The sequence below is a fragment of the Pelophylax lessonae genome, assembly GCF_965119305.1.
Source record: "Pelophylax lessonae genome assembly, chromosome: 9".
Lineage (NCBI taxonomy): Eukaryota > Metazoa > Chordata > Amphibia > Anura > Ranidae > Pelophylax > Pelophylax lessonae.
In genome coordinates, this window is record NC_138776.1 from 32,906,115 (window position 1) to 32,927,237 (window position 21,123).

General features: G+C 48.4%; 1 protein-coding gene across 1 annotated transcript in view; it reads left to right on the forward strand.

Moving 5' to 3' along the window:
- Positions 1–2,883: 2,883 nt before the first annotated feature.
- The window catches only part of LOC309563655 (transient receptor potential cation channel subfamily V member 6-like), a gene marked incomplete at both ends in the record, with an annotated part of 65,027 nt that continues 46,787 nt past the window's right edge, over positions 2,884–21,123 (forward strand). Inside the window, 2 exons of the mRNA XM_082268229.1 lie at positions 2,884–2,975; positions 19,773–19,870. Of these exons, the coding sequence (XP_082124355.1) occupies positions 2,884–2,975; positions 19,773–19,870 (190 nt within the window). The remainder of the gene's footprint in view (positions 2,976–19,772; positions 19,871–21,123) is intronic.

The following is a 21,123-nucleotide window of genomic DNA, read 5'->3' on the forward strand; positions in this document are numbered from 1 at the left end:
GCAGGCAGTTTCAGGGGAGAGAAGTCCTCAACAACAGCTGCAATCCATATGCAGTGACATCACCCATAGAGTTACTATGGGGGCATTTGTTGTCGGCTGTCCCTCCTCTCCCTTATAGCCACTGCTGGGAGCTGATAACCTGACCGGACCAGAGTGCCCTTAGAATAGGCAGGGCTTTTTTCTCTGAAAATAGGTGCAGGAACTCAACCACGACCCCCTATCCCCCCCCCCCCCAACACACACCCTCCAAACTGCATCAGATAGTGGCTGTGGTCAAATTTCACTAACAGTGGGAGGATCTTAAAGAGGCACCAAATGCCAGGAGTGCATTAGATACCAAGTGCAGAGTTGGGGTGGGGGTTATACACAGAGTGTAGAGTTCAGGAGTGTGCTACATGCAGAATTTGGGGGTTCGTTATGTACATAGTGTAGAGTTCAGGAGTGCATCCAGACTACAGAGGTCAGCCTTTTTCCACAGCTGCATCCCCTATACACATCTCACTTTCATCCCTCTTCAACTCTGACCTCCGCATGCAATGTCACCTCCACTGCCCCATCTTCTCCACCCCTCCTCCTTAACCACTTGCCGACTGCCTAACGCCGATCTACGTCGGCAGTCAGCCCCTCACAGGCAAAGTGACGTAGGGCTACATCACTAGCTTGTGAGGGTCTAGGGAGCGAGCGCGCGCCCCCGGAGGCGCGCCCCCGCTCCCGCGTGGTCACGGACCCCCCCGCGCGTGTGACCAGCGGACCCGATGTCCGCCGGCCACTCTGCGATCGGCGGGGGAGAGGGAGAATGTCAGGCAGCTTGTGTAAACAAGCCACCTGTCATTCTCCTCGCTGTAAAGACACTGATCAAACGGATCTAGTATGTAGATCCGTTGATCAGTGTCCTTACAGCTCAAGCCACAGCCAATCACAGTAGAAAGCACGCCCCTAGGGACACACACAGCCCCTCCCTTCCAAATAAAGTTAACCCCTTCACAACCAGTGTATTTTTACAGTAACAGTGCATATGTATAGCACTGATTACTGTAGAAATGTCACTGGTAACCCCAAAAGTGTCACAAATGTCAGTCAAGGGTCCGATCTGTCCGCCCCAATGTCGCAGTACCGCAAAAAAAATCGCAGATCGCCGCCATTACGCGTTAAAAAAAAAAACAACAAAAATGACAAAAATCTTTCCCTTTGTTAGTAAACGCGATAACTTTTGCGCAAACCAATCAAAATACGCTTTTTGCGATTTTTTTTTACCAAACATAGGTAGCATAAAACAAATTGGCTGAAAATTTTAAAAAATTTTGATTTTTACTTTTTTTTTGGGGGGAATTTCATATAAAAAAATGTGAAAAATATTGTTATTTTTGCAAAATTGACGCTTTTTTTTGTTTATAGCGCGTGATCAAAAAATCGCACAGGTGATCAAATACCACCAAAAGAAAGCTCTGTTTGTGGGAAAAAAAGGACGTCAAATTTGTTTAGGTACAGCGTCGCACGACCGCGCAATTGTCCGTTAAAGTCACGCAGTGCCGAATCGCAAAATACCCCCTGGTCAGGAAGGGGGTAAAATCTTCCGGGGCTTAAGTGGTTAAAAGCTTCACCATCTTCTACATCCACATCTTACTTTTGTTTCTTTATTAAGCTGAAGCACTCATCCGGCTCTATTACCTCCCCGTATACTGTAGGGAGCTCCACCTCTCTCACTTGCATGGAGATCATCCAGTAGGGGTGTAGGCATCTGCACTGCACCCCGGGCACCTGCATCTCTCTTGTCCCCATCTTGAACTCAGTAGGAGTCACTCAGGAGATCAGATGTGTGGAAGCTGTTGAGAGACAAGCTGTACTTCTGTATTTACAAGTGATAGTGGTGAGCGGGGAGCAGGGGGCCTGAGCCAGAGGTGGTGGAATTGAGTTCCACCAAGTTCCAGCTGAAAGAAAGCCCGAGAATAGGTAAGTATACACATCTTCCTTTCACAGTGTAGTTAGGAGGGTGGAGGGTGGGAGCAGGTTTTAGCTTAATCAAAAAAAGCCTTTAAAGTGGAGTTCCAGCCTATTTTTCAACTTTAGTAATTCCTGGAGTGCTCGCTATTCTGATCAACAATTGGGCATTTTCAATTTTTTTCGGGGGTCCCTTACCTTATTTTCAGGGCATTTTTGATTGTGCTTCTTCCTTCTCGCCCCTCTGTGGCCACGGCCACCGACATCACTTCCGCCTTTGCATTGCATCCTGGGAGCTGTTTGTCATCACTCCCAGGAGGCTGGAATCAGGAAGAACTCCCAGAAAACTCCCTGGAATCAGGAAGAAGGACGCAGCAGATTACACTGTGGCTTCAGATGCCCACATCCAAGATGGCCGCGCCCAGACAGTGTTTTTAAAAGTAAGATTTTTACTAAAATCCAATACCATACACCTTGTAAGTATGAGAATAGCGGTTCTGTAAAGGGCGATGGATTAGTATTATAGGAGTATTTTTAGTTAAAAAAGGTATTTGAGGCCGGAACTCCACTTTAAGTGGACTCTATGTAGATTATTTTTGGAAAATAAGGATATTGTTTAGTGTCACTTAAGATGTAAATAGTTCTTCAATTCCATTTTAGATTCTTATCTTTATTACGCAATTGAATAGAATTTCCTGTGGTTTACATTCCTGACACAAAAGGTTGATGCTAGAAAACATGACCCAGTTCAGACTAGGTTAAATCTGAGCAGAGGAACTGGTCTGGTGAGGCTGGGGGCTGGAAGTGCTCAGGTGAGACGTTGGACAGGTACGAGGAATGAGAAAACAGCTATAACGTCTGTTGCTATGTCTTTTGCTATTCATTTCTTTAGACACCAACATATAATGCCACTTCAAATGGTTCACAACGGATGACACTTCAGAGATGCTACATAGGATCACACAGGACATCAGGACATGGACTATGAACCGTCAGCAGTTGGATGAGGAGAAGACAGAGCTGGTCCAATGGAAGAGGTACGGTGATGGGAATATTCTTGGTGTCACCCTAGGAGATTCAGCTTCCTATCTAAATCTGTATCAGTGTTTAAAGGGAGAGATTTTAGATTTGAAACGGCATCCCCAAGAAATGTTAACTTTGGAGTGGATTTTCCCAAAAAGTACTGTACCGTAGCCTTTCACATTTCTGTATGTCATGCCCAAAGGGAAATTGTCACTTTGGTCATTCAGAGCAAGCAAGGTTTACTTACAAATCTCAAGCACCTCACTACTTCTGCTGCATTAGACCCCTTGTCTTGCAGGGCTTCCACATATGGTGGAGCATGTGGACTACCCACCATGTGAGAGGGCTCAGCCTGGAGTGGCCTATCGCCAGGCATGGACTCTGTGACACTGGGGGGGGGGGGGGGCAAGTGACATCATCCAATTCCTTAAGCTTTGACACTAGACCTTACTTAACCACTTAAGCCCCGGAAGATTTTACCCCCTTCCTGACCAGGGGGTTTTTTGCGATTTTTTACTGCGTGAATTTAATGGACAATTGCGCGGTCGTGCGGCGCTGTACCTAAACAAATTTCACTTCCTTTTTTCCCCACAGACAGAGCTTTCTTTTGGTGGTATTTGATCACCTGTGCGATTTTTTGATCATGCGCTATAAACAAAAAAAGAGCGTAAATTTTGCAAAAATTACAATATTTTTCACATTTTTATTTATGAAATTCCCCCCCAAAAAAAGTAAAAATCTAAATTTTTTAACATTTTCGGCCAATTTGTTTTATGCTACATATGTTTGGTAAAAAAAATCGCAAAAAGAGTATTTTGATTGGTTTGCGCAAAAGTTATTGTGTTTACTAACAAAGGGAACGATTTTTGCCATTTTTGGTGTTTTTTTTTTTAACGAGTAATGGCGGCGATCTGCGATTTTTTTTGCGGGACTGCGACATTGCGGTGGACAGATCGGACCCTTGACTGACATTTTTGACACTTTTGGGGGTACCAGTGACATTACTGCAGTAATCAGTGCTATACATATGCACCGTTACTGTAAAAATGACACTGGCAGGGAAGGGGTTAACTGTATTGGAGAGGGAGGGGTTAAGTGTGTCCTAGGGGCGTGTTTCTAACTGTGATGGGACATGTGTACTATTGTAAAAACAGAGATCAACGGTTCTGCATAGTAGAACCGTCTGATCTCCATTTTTACACAGGGGAGAATGACAGGCGGCTTGTTTACATAAGCCGCCTGACTTTCTCCCTCTCTACCGACGATCGTAGTGTGACCGGCGGACATCGGGTCCGCCGGTCACACGCGCGGACTCCTCTGTGAACGAGCCGGGGCGGGTGCGCGCCTCAGCGGGCGCGCGCTCGCCCGCTATTGGCTCCCAAGCCGGTCACGTCACTCTGCCTGGCCGGGGCTGACTGCCGCAGTAAATATACTGTGCGCAGTCGGCAAACGGTTAAGGTGAAGTCTTGCAGCAGATAGGTGGCAAAGAAGCATTAATTAGTGAGGCGGAGGGGCTTTTAAAAGACATGGTCACTTTAACCCTTTCACTGCCAGGGCCGTTTTTGCATCCACTTTCTTTCTTGCTCATACGTTCACATTGGTGTGACTTGACATGCAATTTGATCGTTCGAAATCATATGACAATTCTCACCCTATTTGTGCCTATGGAACCATTCAAATCGGGGTTACCCTGACTCGCACTTATTTGAAAAAAGGTTCCTGCACTGTTTTTGGCGATTTCATGTGAGACTTGCATTGACATCTGCATATGAAATCACACAGATGTCGGCAAGACGCACATGAAATCGCACTGACCGGCGGCTTTGGAATCGCGCTGAAGTATGTGAACGGGTGCTAAAAAGAATCAAAAGAAAAAAGTCCCTAAACCAATAGCAACTAAGTGCCGGTTCACACTACTGCGGGTGCGCTGATCGCATGTAATTCGGAGCGCACTGCTCCTTCATTACATGCGATCTCCTGTGCGGATGCGAATTTAGCCATACACTTTGTATAGCTGAAATTGGCACTGCACCCGCACAAAAGACGCACAGGACCCTTTTTTTCAGCCGCATCAGGATCGGATCGCACAGTGGTTCACACTTGTGCGATCCGATCCTGTGCGAACTGTCAGATCTCACTGCAATATGCGATCAAACTGGGGGTGTCGTTAACATTTAATTGACACCCCCTGCGTATCGCATATGGCAGTGTGAACTGCCTCTTGTGCGGATGCGATGTGGTAGCAGGCTGCGAATTCGCAGCCTTCCCGCATCGCACAAGTGTGAACCGGCACTAATGTAGGATTTTTTAGGTACCACACCAAAAGATGCTTTAAAATTTGTAAGTTTTATGCAAAACATTGGATAAAAATTATTGAAAAGAAGACCCCCAAAGGGGCAGGGCAGCAGAGATAGTTAGAAATATGCTACTGTGTTTGTCATATTGCAGATTATTAATCAAATTGATTAAATTATTATAACATAAAAGCATGGTAAAACAATAATACAACGAGGGACAAAGAAAATTGTCCCCGGTGTAATATTGAATCAAGGATGCCAACACACAGAAATCTTCTACGTGTTTCGCAGGACAAAGCTTGCTTCTTCAGGGTTAGACCACTGTTGTGTCTACATTTGTCAAAGACAAAAATAAAATATATTATCTTGCTTCAGATGCATACATTATTCTTGTATCATTGTGGATTATTAGAGACAGGTCCTCTTACACAGTGCCAGCCTTTGGGGTGTGCAAGCTGTGTGGCCGCACAGGGAGCCATGGGCAACAGGGGCGCCATGCGGCCATCACATCTCGCAGTCAATTACTCACAGAACGAGACTTGTCCGAGTCACAACAGGCGCTGCCAGGGCAAGTCCCCCTGCCCTGGGTCTGGCTGAAGATCAACGCAACATCGCGGCACCTGAGAAAAAAAATGGCCGTGGCCAGCCTGACAGGTATACTGTGCATGTGCCGCCACCGCTCGGGAAAGCCGGTACATGCTCGGCTATTCTCGGGCAGATAGCGCATGCGCGGTGACGCATTGGTGCCAGGCGGCGCCATTTTTAAATGCAAGGCGCCTCACCAAACGGTAAGTGAGACCCCTACGCAGCCCCTGCATCTCCTCAGGAGATGCAGTGCTGCAGGCATGGTACAGGAGATTCTCCAGGAGAATCTCCTGTACCATGCCCACAGCACTGCCTCTCCTGTACCATGCCCACAGCTCTGCATGTACCATGCCCACAGCCCTGCATCTCATACACCATGCCCGCAGCCCCTGCACTTGCACCAGTTAAGCCGCTTGATTCTTTGTGTATGTTTAGGTGACCAGGGGCGAGGGGCAAGGATGGGGGGGGGGCGCCACAAGATTAGCTTGCACAGGGCGCAACACCTAAGACCGGCCCTGCTTTTACACCTACTGAGAACATTCAACATGTATGTTTAGAAGAATAAATGGTTTCCACAAGTGCCACTTCGAATCAACTGGACCCCCATTTGATCTTCACATTATTGATAGGACAGGGAAGGGTTTCACCAAGAAATATTTCACTACCAAAGAAAAAAAGGGAGTACAGGAAGTTACCATCTAAACAAAAGTATATGTGCTGCCATTTTTCCTCTTTAGAGCTATGTGTGGCTGATGGAATAAACATACTATATACAGTGGGAGGGAATAATATATATATACTGTATTAGAATATCATGTTCCTTATAAAGAGTCGTCCCATCTTTCATCCTATATCCTTTGCTGGTATTTACCATGGGAAACAAAGCTAAAGGAAACCTCCAGTTCAACTCACCAACTAAGGTGCCCACGTGTTCTGGATAGCCCAGGACTGTCCCGCAATCGATATGCCTGTCCTGGGCACCTTCATTCCAGGACAATACAGTATCCCGTAATAAAATAAAGGGCACAGCCACCCTACTAACTACATTGCTGGAACTGGTTGCTAGGGCCGCCCCTGCCTGGCGTCTAGCAACTAACGACGTCACAGACTCTCAGAGTGAGGCTGGGAGTGAGGCCCGCGCCTAGTGCTGCACTACTGTCTTCACCCACCTCTTCCTTCTCCGGCACCATGCGACCCAATTTAACATGGGAAATAAAACCAAAATAAAATTTCCAGTTCAACTCAACAACTAATGTGCCCACGTGTTCTGGATTGCTGGGACTGTCCTGCAATTGACACGTCTATCCTGGGTACCGGGATCCTTCATTCTGGGACAGTACTGTGTCCCAGAATGAAATAGAGAAAACAGCCACCCTACTAAGTACATTGCCGGAACTGGTTGCTGGGGCTACCCCCCCCCCCCCCCCCCGGCGTCCAGCAACCAGTGACGTCACAGACTCTCAGAGTGAGGCCAGGAGCGAGGCCCATGCCTAGTGCTGCACTGCTGTCTTCGCCCACCTCGCCACCTCCTCCTTCTCCGGCACCATGCGACTTAGGGACCTCACCCACCAGAGGGGATAGAAGGTGAGAGAATAGTAATGAAGAAGGTGACACAAGTGGGGGGCAGTAATGTAGGTGACAAGTGAAGGAATATGAAGGTGACACAGGGAAACTGGGGGGATAGTAATGAAGGTGAAACAGGGGAACTGAGGGACAGTAATGAAGGTGACACAGAGAAGTGAGGGAATAGTAATGAAAGAGACAAATAGGGAACTGAGGGGACAGTAATGAATGTGACACAGGGAATTGAGAGAATAATAATGAAGGTGACACAGGTAACTGAAGGGACACTAAAAAAGTTGACACACAGGGAAGTGAGGAGACACTAATGAAGGCAACACAGAGAACTGAGGGGACAATAATAAAGGAGACACACAGGGAACTGAGAGAACAGTAATGAAAGTGACACAGGGAACTGAGAAAATAATAATGAATGTGACAAAGGGAACTGAAGGGACACTAATAAAGGTGACACATGGGGAACTGAGGAGACACTAATGAAGGTGACACAGGGAACTGATGGGACAATAATAAAAGATGACACACAGGGAACTGAAAGAACAGTAATGAAGGTGACACAGGGAACCAAGGGGACAATAATAAAGATGACACACAGGGAACTGAAGGAACAGTAATGAAGTAGAACTGCACATGTTAAACCACCTGTCCAAACTGGTTACCACTCTTGTTTTTCTATTGGCCATTGTTGGTATTTAACATGGGGCTGGCGGCAACTCGGGCCTGGCTACTCCGGGCAGGAACCTGGCCTCTTCACTCGCGGCCTCGCAACTCCAGGCAGCAACTGTGGGATGGCTGGCAGGCAACTCTGAGCTGGCTGTGGGCTGGCAACTCGGGGCTGGCTGGTGCTCAACTGCAAGCTGGCTGTGGGCTGGCAACAATGTAATAAGATGTGTTGACTGTGGAGGCCATTGGAGTACAGTGACTGGATCTGGTGAGTGTGGAGGCCATTGGAGTACAGTGACCTCATTGTCATGGTGAAGAAACCAGTGGTGAGATGATTGGAGCTTTGTGACATGGTGCATTATCCTGCTGGAAGGAGCCATCAGAAGATGGGGACACTGTAGTCATAAAGGGATGGACATGGTCAGCAACAATACTCAGGTAGGCCGTGGCATATAAACGATACTCAATTGGTACTAAGGGGCCCAAAGTGGTCCAAGAAAATATCCCCCCCACCATTACACCACCACCATCAGCCTGATTTCATGTTGTTTACTGCAGAAATCGAGACTCAGACTAGGCAACATATTTCCAATCTTCTATTCTCCAATTTTGGTGATCCTGTGGGAATTGTAGCCTCAGCTTCCTGTTCTTAGCTGACAGGAGTGGCACCCGGTGTGATCTTCTGCTGCTATGGCCCATCTGCTTCAAAGTTCAAAGTGTTGTGCGTTCAAATATGGTATTCTGCAAACCTTGGATGTATTGAGTGGCTATTTGAGTTACTGTTACCTTTCTATCATCTGGAATGAGTCTGCCCATTCTCCTCTGACCTCTGACATCAACAAGGCATTTTCCTCCACACAACTGCCGCTCTCTGGATATTTTCTCTTTTTTGGACCATTCTCAGATCAGCAGTTTTTAACCACTTAAGCCCCGGAGGATTTGGCTGCTAAACGACCAGAGGGTATTTTGCGATTCGGCACTGCGTGACTTTAACGGACAATTGCGCGGTCGTGCGACGCTGTACCTAAACGAATTTGGCGTCCTTTTTTTCCCACAAACAGAGCTTTCTTTTGGCGGTATTTGATCACCTGTGCGATTTTTTGATCACGCGCTATAAACAAAAAAAGAGCGTAAATTTTGCAAAAATAGCAATATTTTTCCCTTTTTTTTATATGAAATTCCCCCAAAAAAAAATGTAAAAATCAAAATTTTTTAATATTTTCGGCCAATTTGTTTTATGCTACCTATGTTTGGTAAAAAAAATCGCAAAAAGCGTATTTTGATTGGTTTGCGCAAAAGTTATTGCGTTTACTAACAAAGGGAAAGATTTTTGTAATTTTTGTTGTTTTTTTTTTAACGCGTAATGGCGGCGATCTGCGATTTTTTTTGCGGTACTGCAACATTGCGGCGGACAGATCGGACCCTTGACTGACATTTTTGACACTTTTGGGGTTACCAGTGACATTTCTACAGTAATCAGTGCTATATATATGCACTGTTACTGTAAAAATACACTGGTAGTGAAGGGGTTAACTTTATTTGAGAGGGAGGGGCTGTGTGTGTCCCTAGGGGCGTGATTCTAACTGTGATTGGCTGTGGCTTCAACTGTATGCAGAGTGATCAATGGATCTACATAGTAGATCCATGTGATCATCTCTCATACAGAGAGGAGAATGACAGGCAGCTTGTTTACACAAGCTGCCTGACTTTCTCCCTCTCCCCCGCCGATCGCAGAGTGGCCGGCGGCGATCGGGTCCGCCGGTCACACGCGCGGGGGGGTCCGTGACCACGCGGGAGCGGGAGCGCGCCTCCGGCGGCGCGCGCTCGCTCCCTAAACCCTCACAGGCGAGCGACGTAGACCTACGTCACTTTGCCTGTGAGGGGCTGACCGCCGCCGTAGATAGTCGTGCGGCGGTCGGCAAGTGGTTAAAATACTCAGACCAGCCCGTATGGCACCAACAACCATGCCACTTTTAAAGTCACTTAAATCCCCTTTCTTCCCCAAGTCATCTTCACCACATCTAGATGCCTAAATGCAGTGAGTTGCTGTCGTGTGATTGGCTGATTAGCAATTCGTGTTACCAAGCAATTGAACAGGTGTACCTAATAAAGTGGCCGGTGAGTGTAAGTATAAGTGACAAATCAATATTATAAGGATTGTCCTATATTCATAGATGGGACTCTTATTGTATATTCTTCATTTTTTTTTTTTTGCCCCCATAAGAACAGCCCCCCAAGGGAAACATATTATGAAATCCAGGCAGCCATATTAAAAGTATAGATGAAGCAAAATAAATACTTAGCTTTGCAAACAAGGAGAAAAAAAAAAAAAAAAAGAACGGGAGAGTAGAACAGATCCAACAGCAAGCAGAGCTCTATGTGTGTTTCATCGATGTGACGACTTCTCTCTTGTAAGGGGGAAATAATGTTTTTTTCTTTCTACTGCTGCTTATATTATTATGTGATAAGACTTGTCACTATTTTATTGAGTTTTTTGGATTAAGAGGAGTACTATAAGTACAGAGTGAAGGTATAGCATAACATAATATAATGCTGATAGGAGGAGAGAAAGATGAAAGATGAGCTCTTCAGCCGGCTGCTTCTCATATCACTGTCCAATCACAGGCTTTGGGAAGGCCAAGACCTGAAAATTTCACCTAAAGTGTTTCTAAACCCACAACAGTAAAATCAGTCTGTCTAGGCAGTAAAGCATGCTTGTTATACTCACTGTGGAACCTAAGGGGTTAATCCTCCGCATTGTATAAAAAAAACTATTTGATCCGGTCTTCTCCAAATCCTCCCCTTCTTTCACTGTCCCCGATCCATCTCCTGATAGTACAGAGCCTTGCAGGCACTCTGCAGATGATCAGTTTGATGTGTATTGCTAGAGAGTTTTTTTTTTTTTTAAATTTTGGACGGGTGCATGTGATCAGCACAGGGCCAATCAGCACTGTCCAGACAAAGGGTCAGGAGTCATGCAGCTTCATAGGACAGTCAGAGGAGAATGAAAACGCCTCCTACAAGCTTTAACCAGACACTGATAGAAGTCACAAGACTGCTATATACTGCTGATGAGAAAAGGTATTTTATTTACTAAAATAACGGAATTTTTGTAAAATCTTACCTGTAAAATTCCTTTCTCTGAGTCCTCCGACAGTCGCCGCCTCTTCATATTCGTCACATATGGGGTATTAGACTTTGCTCCGAAGGAGTAGCTAGGCAACAGAATATGTTAACATTAAAGCTTTTAACATATCCCACCCTCAAGGGGTGGTCCCCTCAGTCAATAGCCTCCTACTTCCTGCAACCATATCTCAGTTTTAGTGGAATAGCAGTAGAGTATACAACCAAACCCCAAAAGAGGGGCGGGGGCGGCGACTGTCGGAGGACTCAGAGAAAGGAATTTTACAGGTAAGATTTTACAAAAATTCCGTTTTCTCTTACGTCCTCCGACAGTCGCCGCCTCTTCATATTCGTCACATATGGGGACGTCCCAAAGCAGTGCAAACATGAGGGGTGGGAAACGCATCCGCGCCGAAAAGGCAACGCAGTCTCCGCATCAAAGAAAGGAAACTTACCAAAGGAAGAAAACCAGCTGGGCAACAGGAAAAACAAGTGCTCAACAGGAGCAACAACCCAGGAAAAGACAAATAACCAGGGGATAAAACACTTATCCCAACAGCCAGAGGTCCCCAACAAGGGACCCTAGGGAATTGCCGCACTAAGAACCTTGCGGCCAAAGGAAGCATCCGCCGATGCCTGAACATCTACTTTGTAGAATTTTGTGAAAGTGTGCACGGTCGACCAAGTCGCCGCCATACACACCTGGGCTACAGAAGCCCCATGACGACAGGCCCAAGACGTACTCAGAGATCTAGTAGAGTGCGCCTTCACAGGCACAGGGGGAACCTTCCCCTGCAAAGCATAGGCCTGTTCAATGGTCTGCCTGATCCATTTGGCGATGGTAGAGGCCGACGCCGCCATGCATCCGAGGACCCTCTGGAAGAACAAACAAGGAGTCCGTCTTTCGAAAAGACTCAGTCGATTTAAGGTAAACCCTTATCGCCCGAACAACATCCAGAGAATGTAATCTCACCTCCTTTGGATGTTTAGGCTTCGCGCACAGCGAAGGCAAGACAATATCCTCATTAAGATGGAATTCCGAAACTCGTTTCGGAAGAAAAGAAGGATTAGGTCGCAAGACCACCTTATCCAAATGAACAACCAGATACGGAGACTTGCAGGACAAAGCTGCCAGCTCCGACACTCTGCGAGCCGAAGTGATCGCCACCAAAAAGGCGACCTTTTTGGACAACATAGACAACGAGATCTCCCTGATCTGTTCAAAAGGAGCACGTTGCAACACAGACAGAACGAGATTCAAGTCCCAAGGGGGCAAAGGATCCCTCCTAGGAGGAACCAGATGCCGCACACCCTGAACAAAAGTGCCAACCAAGGAGTTGGAAGCCACGGGACGTTGAAACAGAACGGCCAGCGCAGACACCTGACCCTTTATCGTAGCCAGCGCCAAACGCTGATCGACACCCGTTTGAAGGAAGGACAGCACTCGGTGAAAACCCCCTGGACTCACACCAGGCAAAATAGGCCTTCCAAGTACGGTAATAAACCTTCCCCGAGGAAGACTTCCTCGCGTTGATCAAAGTATGAACGACCTCTGGGGAGAGACCCTTCTCCTTCAGGACCTCGGTCTCAACAGCCAGGCCGTCAAAGCCAGTGACTGTAAAGCAGGATGGTATATCGGTCCTTGAGACAGGAGATCGTCTCGAAGAGGCAGACGCCACGGGGCGTCGACCGCCAGATTCACGAGGTCTGCGTACCAGGACCGGCGAGGCCAGTCCGGTGCCACAAGAATCACCGTGCTGCGTTCCGAGTGTAACCTGCGAAGGAACCTGGACAGCAACTGAATCGGTGGAAACGCGTACATCAGCCTGTACTGATGCCACGGGGCCACTAACGCGTCCGACGCGTCTGCCCGAGGGTCGCGCGTCCTTGCCACGAACCTTCTCACCTTGTTGTTGAGACGAGACGCGAACAGGTCCACATCTGGAAGACCCCACTTCGCGCACAACATCTGGAAGACAGCCGGGTGGAGAGACCATTCCCCCTGATCCAGGGTCTGGCGACTCAGATAGTCCGCCTGCCAGTTCTCCACCCCCGGAATGTGAACCGCCGTTATCGCCGGGACATGAGTCTCGGCCCAAGACAGAATGTCGGCCACTTTTCGAGCCGCTCGGGCACTCCTGGTGCCCCCTTGGAGGTTGATGTAGGCCACCGCCGTGGCATTGTCCGTCTGCACCCGAACCGGGCAGCCCTGCAGCCGGTCCGTCCAGCGATGAAGACAGAGATTTATCGCACGCAATTCCAGAATGTTGATCGGAAGGGAAGACTCCCCCTCCGACCAAGTTCCCTGGGCGGACAGAACGCCCAGAACACCACCCCAGCCCGACAGGCTGGCATCCGTGGTGATCACCGTCCACGAGATAGGACGAAACGACTTGCCCCCGGACACCATCGGGGACTGGAGCCACCACAGAAGGTCTCTTCTGGTGCGATGACTCAACGAGATTTGAAGATCCAGAGATTGAGGTCGCCCGTCCCACATGGACAGGATCTCCGCTTGGAGACCCCGCGTGTGAAACTGGGCGAAGGGAATCGCCTCGAAGGCCGAGACCATCAATCCCAGACATCTCATGCACGTCCGCAGAGACTAGTGCGGAACGTCCCTGAGGGACCTGACTTCCTCCCGAAGAGTCCTGAGTTTGTCTTCCGGCAGGAAGACCTTCTCCTGCACCGAGTCCAGAATCATTCCCAGGTAGGGAAGACGAACCGACGGACTCAGTGTCGACTTTGGAAAATTTATCGTCCAACCAAACTCCTGCAGAGTTTGCATCGTGACAGACAGGTCCTTCTCCAGACCCTGGCTGGTCGCAGACCGAACCAGAATGTCGTCCAGATACCCCAGGACAGAAATGCCCTGGGCCCTCAATAATGCCAGAACCGGTGCAAGCACCTTGGTGAAGACCCGCGGAGCCGAGGCGAGACCAAAAGGCAACGCCACGAACTGGTAGTGATCCTCCGCAATGGCAAATCGAAGGTACCTCTGGTGACCCTCGAAAATGGGGATGTGAAGATACGCATCCTTCAAATCGATGGAGGCCATGAATTCCCCCGGAACCAGGGCAGCCACCACCGACCGCAGGGATTCCATGCGGAACTTGCGAACCCGCACAGAGCGGTTCAGAGCCTTCAAGTCCAGAATTGGACGAACCTTGCCCTCCTTTCTGGGCACAGTGAACAGATTGGAATAAAACCCCCGAAATCTGTCCCGATGAGGCACCGGAACTACCACTCCCTGAGCCCTCAGGTCCCGCACCGCCAGGTGCAGGTCCCGTAAACGCTCTGGAGACAGTTGAAGATTTGAGGGAAAAAATCTGCCCTCCGGCCGAGAGAGAAACTCGATCTTGTAACCAGAACGAACGATCTCCTGAACCCATCTGTCCCGCACGCGGGCCAACCAGGGCTGAAGAAAACCGAGCAAGCGTTCCCCCACCCCAAAACTGGGTGAGGGCGCCCCTTCAGGCCGCACTGTTATGGGCTGCGGATCTGGATTGACCGGACTTCTGTTTTCCAGACCAGGGCTTCTTCTGAGAGCCTTGACCTTTGAACGGTTTGCCCTTGTAGTGCGACCGAAAGGCACGAAAGGACCCCTGAGGGGGCCGAAAATTAGCCTGCTTCTTCCCAGAAGCCCCCTTAGCCTTGGGGAAATGGGGCAAGAGAGTGCTCTTACCTCCGGTGATCCCCTTAATCAACACATCCAAGGACTCCCCAAAAAGGCGAGACCCATCATAAGGCAGATTGGCTAAGGTCTTACGTGAAGACTGGTCCACCGACCAACATTTCAACCAAACCAGGCGGCGAGACAACACTGCCACGCTGTGCACACGTGCAGCCAACGGGACTAGGTCCAAGTCCGCATCACACAGATACATGACACCCTGGTGGATTTGATCCACCATATCCAGGGTCGCCGGCGAGGCCGAATCGGCCACTAGGACGCGCCTAAGCATCTGCGTCCAACTTGCGACCGCCTGGGCCGCCATGAGAGAGGCAAACAGAGCCTTAAGCATAGAACCCGTAACAGAATAAGTATGACGGGCAAGAGACTCCAATCTCCTATCCGTGGCATCACGGAACACAGGGGAATCCGCTGCAGGAATCGCAGTGGATTTGTTTAAAACCGCAATTGCGTGATCCACTGGGGGTGGCACACACCACCTTTCATCAGTGGAAGGCGAGAAAGGATAACGCAGCTTGAACCTACTTGGTACAGCAAAAGGTTTGCGTAGATTGCGCCATTGTTCCTTAACAGCGCGCTGAAAATCATCATTGCAGGGAAAAACCTGCGACGTCCTGCGTTTTCTCTGCGTCCCATAAGCCGCCAAGGCAGCGGGGGGACACACTTCATCCTGCAAACGCAGCGTTTGTTTTATGGAAGCAATCAATTCATCCATGATTGCAAGCTCTTCAGGCGAGCCAGGGGGAGAATTATCAACCCCTTCAACTTCAGCCTCCACCTCGGACCCCACTAGATCCAGGGAGGAGTGGGACCCCGATAAGGAGGCCCCCGCCATAACAACCCCATCACCCTCACCCTCAGAATCAGAGGAAAGAGCAACTCTGGGTCTTTTAGTAGATTGAGCAGCCACCAGCATCTGCACCTGAGCAGCAAGGCCAGCCACAATAGTGGCTAAATCCCCCCCTGGGGGGGAAACAGCGGTCCCCTGGCTTTCCACCAAGGCGGTAGGAAATTTGCCCTCCTGAGAATCCATTGCCCCTATAACAAATGCCGGATAATAAAGGGTTAACTGCCCCTTTAACAAGCGCGGCGAGCGCAGCCCACCGCACCACACACAAGCACAAGGAGACCCCCACAGGGACAATAAAACTGACACAGGCAATGGATACGAAGGATATAACCTGAGGAGACCCTCGCCGCTGCTGCTGCCTCGATCGGTGTTCCTGGAGAAGAGGAAGTGATGCTGCCAGGGCGCCCTATGAAAGCCTATGGGAGGCTACAAGAATATGGCCGCCATGCATGTAGAACATGCGGCCGGAGCAAGTGTAGGCAAAATGGCGCCGTTTGGCGCCGAAACCGCCGCTCCACAGTACAGTAATGCACACATGTCTGTATATAAAAAAACATGTCAGATCGCCGCAGCGATCGCTGTATAATGCCCAAACATGCCACAAAACATGCCCCACAGCACACAGCTTCTCACACTGACAAGGCTGACACACACAGTGTCACACAGCTACCCCCCCCCTTGCAGCCCACAGCATGCAGCCGAGAGATAGGGAGACAAACAGTGTAAATAGAGGCAGGTTACACAGTCCCAGACTGACACCCCCCCAGACAGACAGGTCCCCACATAAATACACTTACCTCACAGTGGCGTGGGGGACCCGCACAGGCGAACAAGCCGCTGCACATGAGGCAGGGAGAGTCGCATACAAGACGCACAGAATGGGGGTTAAGAAACCGCACAGCGTCCAGTGAGGTAGCCACCTCACCAATCATCCCTGCACCGAACAGGGATGGGTCGTTCACTGTGCCAGGAGCGTTACCTGGCTGAACGCTCGATGGCAGGCTGGGAAGCCACTGACCACGACCTGCGACCAGGGGGATCAGCCCGAGACCCAGCCCGCATGATCCTCTTCATCCGAAGAACTAACTAATGCTGACAAAAAGAACAGCTAAGTAAAGGTAGAGAGAAAACTCAAACAAAAAATCAAAAAAGAAGAAAGAGTCTGGGGCACAAGGCCCCAGCACAGAGAGAGCCAGCCACTCCTGACAAGCTAGACATTGAAACTGAGATATGGTTGCAGGAAGTAGGAGGGTATTGACTGAGGGGACCACCCCTTGAGGGTGGGATATGTTAAAAGCTTTAATGTTAACATATTCTGTTGCCTAGCTACTCCTTCGGAGCAAAGTCTAATACCCCATATGTGACGAATATGAAGAGGCGGCGACTGTCGGAGGACGTAAGAGAAAATTGCATTTCCATGTTCTGTGTACTGTGGGAGATCAGGTATAGAGAATGCAGGCTCCTGGGTTTAGTAACACTTTAACTGCAATAAATATACAAAAAAAAAAAATCACCCCCCCCCCCTGGACAGACATGACCTTTTCCGATCTGTGGGCTGCTAATGTTGTTCTTCGGGTTTTCTTTTCATTTGAAATATATGTTCTGATAATCCCCTAAAAGGGTTTATAAATGTATTCAACGATGGGAATAAAGCTCTCATAGTAACTGCCCACAATTACATTTTGGAAGTACTTTGTGTTTTATTGTTTTTTTCAATGTGATACTTTTGATTTAGGATTCATGAAATAGGACTTTAAGCCCCCGTTCACATAGGGGCGATCCGACTTCGGGTGGCGACCTCCGAGGTCGCGGTGCGAGCAGCGCGCAGCGACCTCGGAGCGGCCGCCACAGACTTCATAACATTGAAGTCTATGGCGGTCGCCTCCGGGTCGCCCCAAAGAAGCTCCGGACCCTTTTTCTAAGTCGGAGCGACTTGTGTCGCTCCTATTAGAACGGGTCCGCAGCTTCCCTATGGAAGGCGACCTGTGAGGCGACCAGGTCGCCTCACAGGTCGCCCTAGTGTGAACGGGGGCTAAAGGTTGCCACCAGTAATCACATAAGGAAACACAAATACTCAGCAGATAAAATATATTAAATGTATTATGACAACATAGTAAAAATATTTTATATTAACCACTTAAGGACCGCCCGCCCCAGTTTTAATGCCGCAGGCTGGCTCTCCTGCACGAACCAACGTAGCCCTACGTCAATCGCGCGCCTGCTGCTAGGGGGCGAGCGCGCGCCGAAGGCGGTGTGCTCCCGCCCCCACTTGGCAGTGGGGACTCCGATGCACAGGGGAGGTGGCTCTGATTGCCGTCTGCCACCCGCGATCGCTCCCCGCTGAGAGAGAAGAACAGTCAGCTGACCGTTCTTCTCTCTTGAATGATCATAGAGTGCCTGTGATCCTTCTATATAGGATCACTGGTCTCTGTGATCATTTCAAAAGCCACGCCCCCCCACAGTTAGAATCACTCCCCTAGGCTTACATTTAACCCCTTGATCACCCACTGTGTTAACCCCTTCCCTGCCAGTGTCATTATTACAGTAACAGTGCATATTGTTAGCACTGATTACTGTAGTAATGTCACTGGTCCCCCCAGAAGTGTCAAAAATATCAGTTAGGGGTCCGATCTGTCAGCCGCAATGTCGCAGTTCCGCTAAAAATTGCAGATTGCCGTCATTACTATTAAAAAAAAACCAATAAAAATTACATGAATCTTTCCCATAGTTAGTAGACGCGATAACTTTTGCGCAAACCAATCAAAATACGCTTATTGCAAATTTTTTTACCAAAAATATGTAGCAGAAAACAAATTGGCCTAAAAATTTGATTTTTAATATTTTTTTTGGAAAGATTATATAGCAGAAAGTGCAAAAAATATTGTTTTTTTTCAGAATTTTTTTGTTTAGAGCGCAAAATATAAAAATCGCAAAGGTGATCACATACCACCAAAAGGTGATCACATACCACCAAAAGGTGATCACATACCACCAAAAGAAAGCTCTATTTGTGGGAAAAAAGGACATCACATTTATTAAGGTACAGCATCGCACCACCATGCAATTGTCCGTTAAAATAACGCAGCGCCGAATCGCAAAAAATGGCCTGGTCATTAAGAGGCAAATCCAGAAGTGGTTAAAGCAGTGGCAACCCATATCACACAAGAGAGAAGCCATAATACGGTGAACCCCCAAGTTTGGAGGGGGCGATATGTTATTTGTTGGATAGAAATTTACCCACCATCTGAGGCTGCTCTGAAAGTGTATATGACCCCAGGACGAGACTCCTATTGTTTCTGGCTATATAGAGCGTTTGGTGTATACATCCCCCTCTGGAACTGATGTGTGTGGGACCTTTCCTATGTTATCGTATTTGTTCGGGTGCTTCATGTACCTTTTTTTTTCCCCTATGGCAGGGGTGTCCAAACTATGGCCCTCAAGCTGTTCAGGAACTACATGTCCCATAAGGCATTGTAAATCTCTGACATTCACAGACATGACTAGGCATGATGGGAATTGTAGTTCCTGAACAGCTGGAGGGCCATAGTTTGAAGACCCCTGCCCTATGGGATCTGGTACCAATAGGAGCTCCTGAGGAAGCTATATGCGAAACGCGTTGAGATCCATTGGCGTATGATGCTTGAGACCCCTGTTCGGCCCGGACTTTAAGACCATCCCAGACCCTGTGTGTTTTTCCATCACATACCAGATCACAGTCGGATACGGGCATGTAACAGGTTTCTGTGTTAAGCCTACCTACCTCATTTGGGAGATATTGTTTTGTATCTGTCATACACCTTTGTTACATGATACGTTTTTAATACAAAATATTTTTACAATGTTGTCATAATATATTTTATATATTTTATCTGCTGAGTATCTGTGTTTCCTTATGGGATTACTATTGTTGGCAACCATTAAAGTCCTATTTCTTTCTAATGTTTTTCTTTGTCCAGTACCCATTGGATGTGGTGCCACATATTTCTGAGTCACGTCTCAAATTTGTTATATTTACCAGGATTCATGACATCCCGCTTCTTCGGGCCGCAAAAGAAAATGATATCCAACAACTGAAAGAGCTTCTGGAAGATGAAGAATGTGACCCATTTCAAAGGGGTGAGTGATGCGATTCTACAGAGCAGAGGCACAGGAGGCTCGGCTTAAAGCTGAACTCCGGACACGAAAACATTGAGACGAGAACACCAACATCAACATCAAAATTACAAGCTGTCTTGCAGATGTAGCTGTTAGGCTTCATTCACACCTGAGCGTAATGTCTTTGAGCGTTTTCCCAGTGTTTTTTTGCGCATTTTTATGCACGATTTTGGCACATTTTTATGCGCAACTTTTTTATACAGCATTTTGGGCTTTGGTATTTTTTTATAATCCAAAAGAGAAAACCGGCACGCAGTCATGTTGGAACAGGGAGGGGCCATCCCCAAACTGTTCCCACAAAGTTGGGAGCATGAAATTGTCCAAAATGTCTTGGTATGCTGACGCCTTAAGAGTTCCCTTCACTGGAACTAGGGGGCCAATCCCAACCCCTGAAAACATCCCCACACCATAATCCCCCCCCCCCTCCACCAAAGGTCCATAAAGACATGGATGAGCGAGTTTGAGTTGGAGGAACTTGACTGGCCTCAGGGCCGGTACAAGGGGTGAGAAGGAGGGGAGGCTGCCCTGGGCACTGTGATATTATATGAGATGGGGAGGCACCACAAATAGATTGGGGGGAGGGGATCTTTGTTGGGTGGGGGAATTTTGGGGGCAGCAGTGGGTAAGAAGGGTTCTAAGAGGGAAAGTTTTGGGGGGGGGGGGGTTTTGCTAGAAAAGGTGATTTGGGGGGATTTGTATTGGGAGGGGGGATGAGGGAAGCTGATTTGCGCTAGGAGGGGGGTTTTGTGCTAGGAGGGGGGATTTGTGCTAGGAGGGGGGATTTGTGCTGGGAAGGGGGATTTGGTGTGGGGAGTGAGAGGATGTGTACCCAAGGGGGGTGGGATTTGAGGAGTAGAGGATTAGTGCTATGAGGAGTGTTTTTTTTGTTGGAGGGGAAGGGGGGATGTGTGCTGGGGGGATTTGGGGAGAAGGAGGATTTGAGCTGGAAGGGAGGATGGAGGGGGGAGTTAAAAATTTGTGCTGAGAGAGGGGATTTTAGCAGGGGGTGGATTTGTTCTGGAAGGAGGGGAGATTTATGCTTTGGGGGTAAGAATGCATATTAGTGCTCAGTTTTTTTTTGGATTGGATTTTTTCTGGATTGGATTTTTGCTAACACATAATGCTCCATCTTGGGGAGCGGGGCGCAGTTTGGCATGTTCGACCTGGGCTCTAGATGGCCTTGTCCCGGCAATGACTGGCTTGCACAGAGTCCT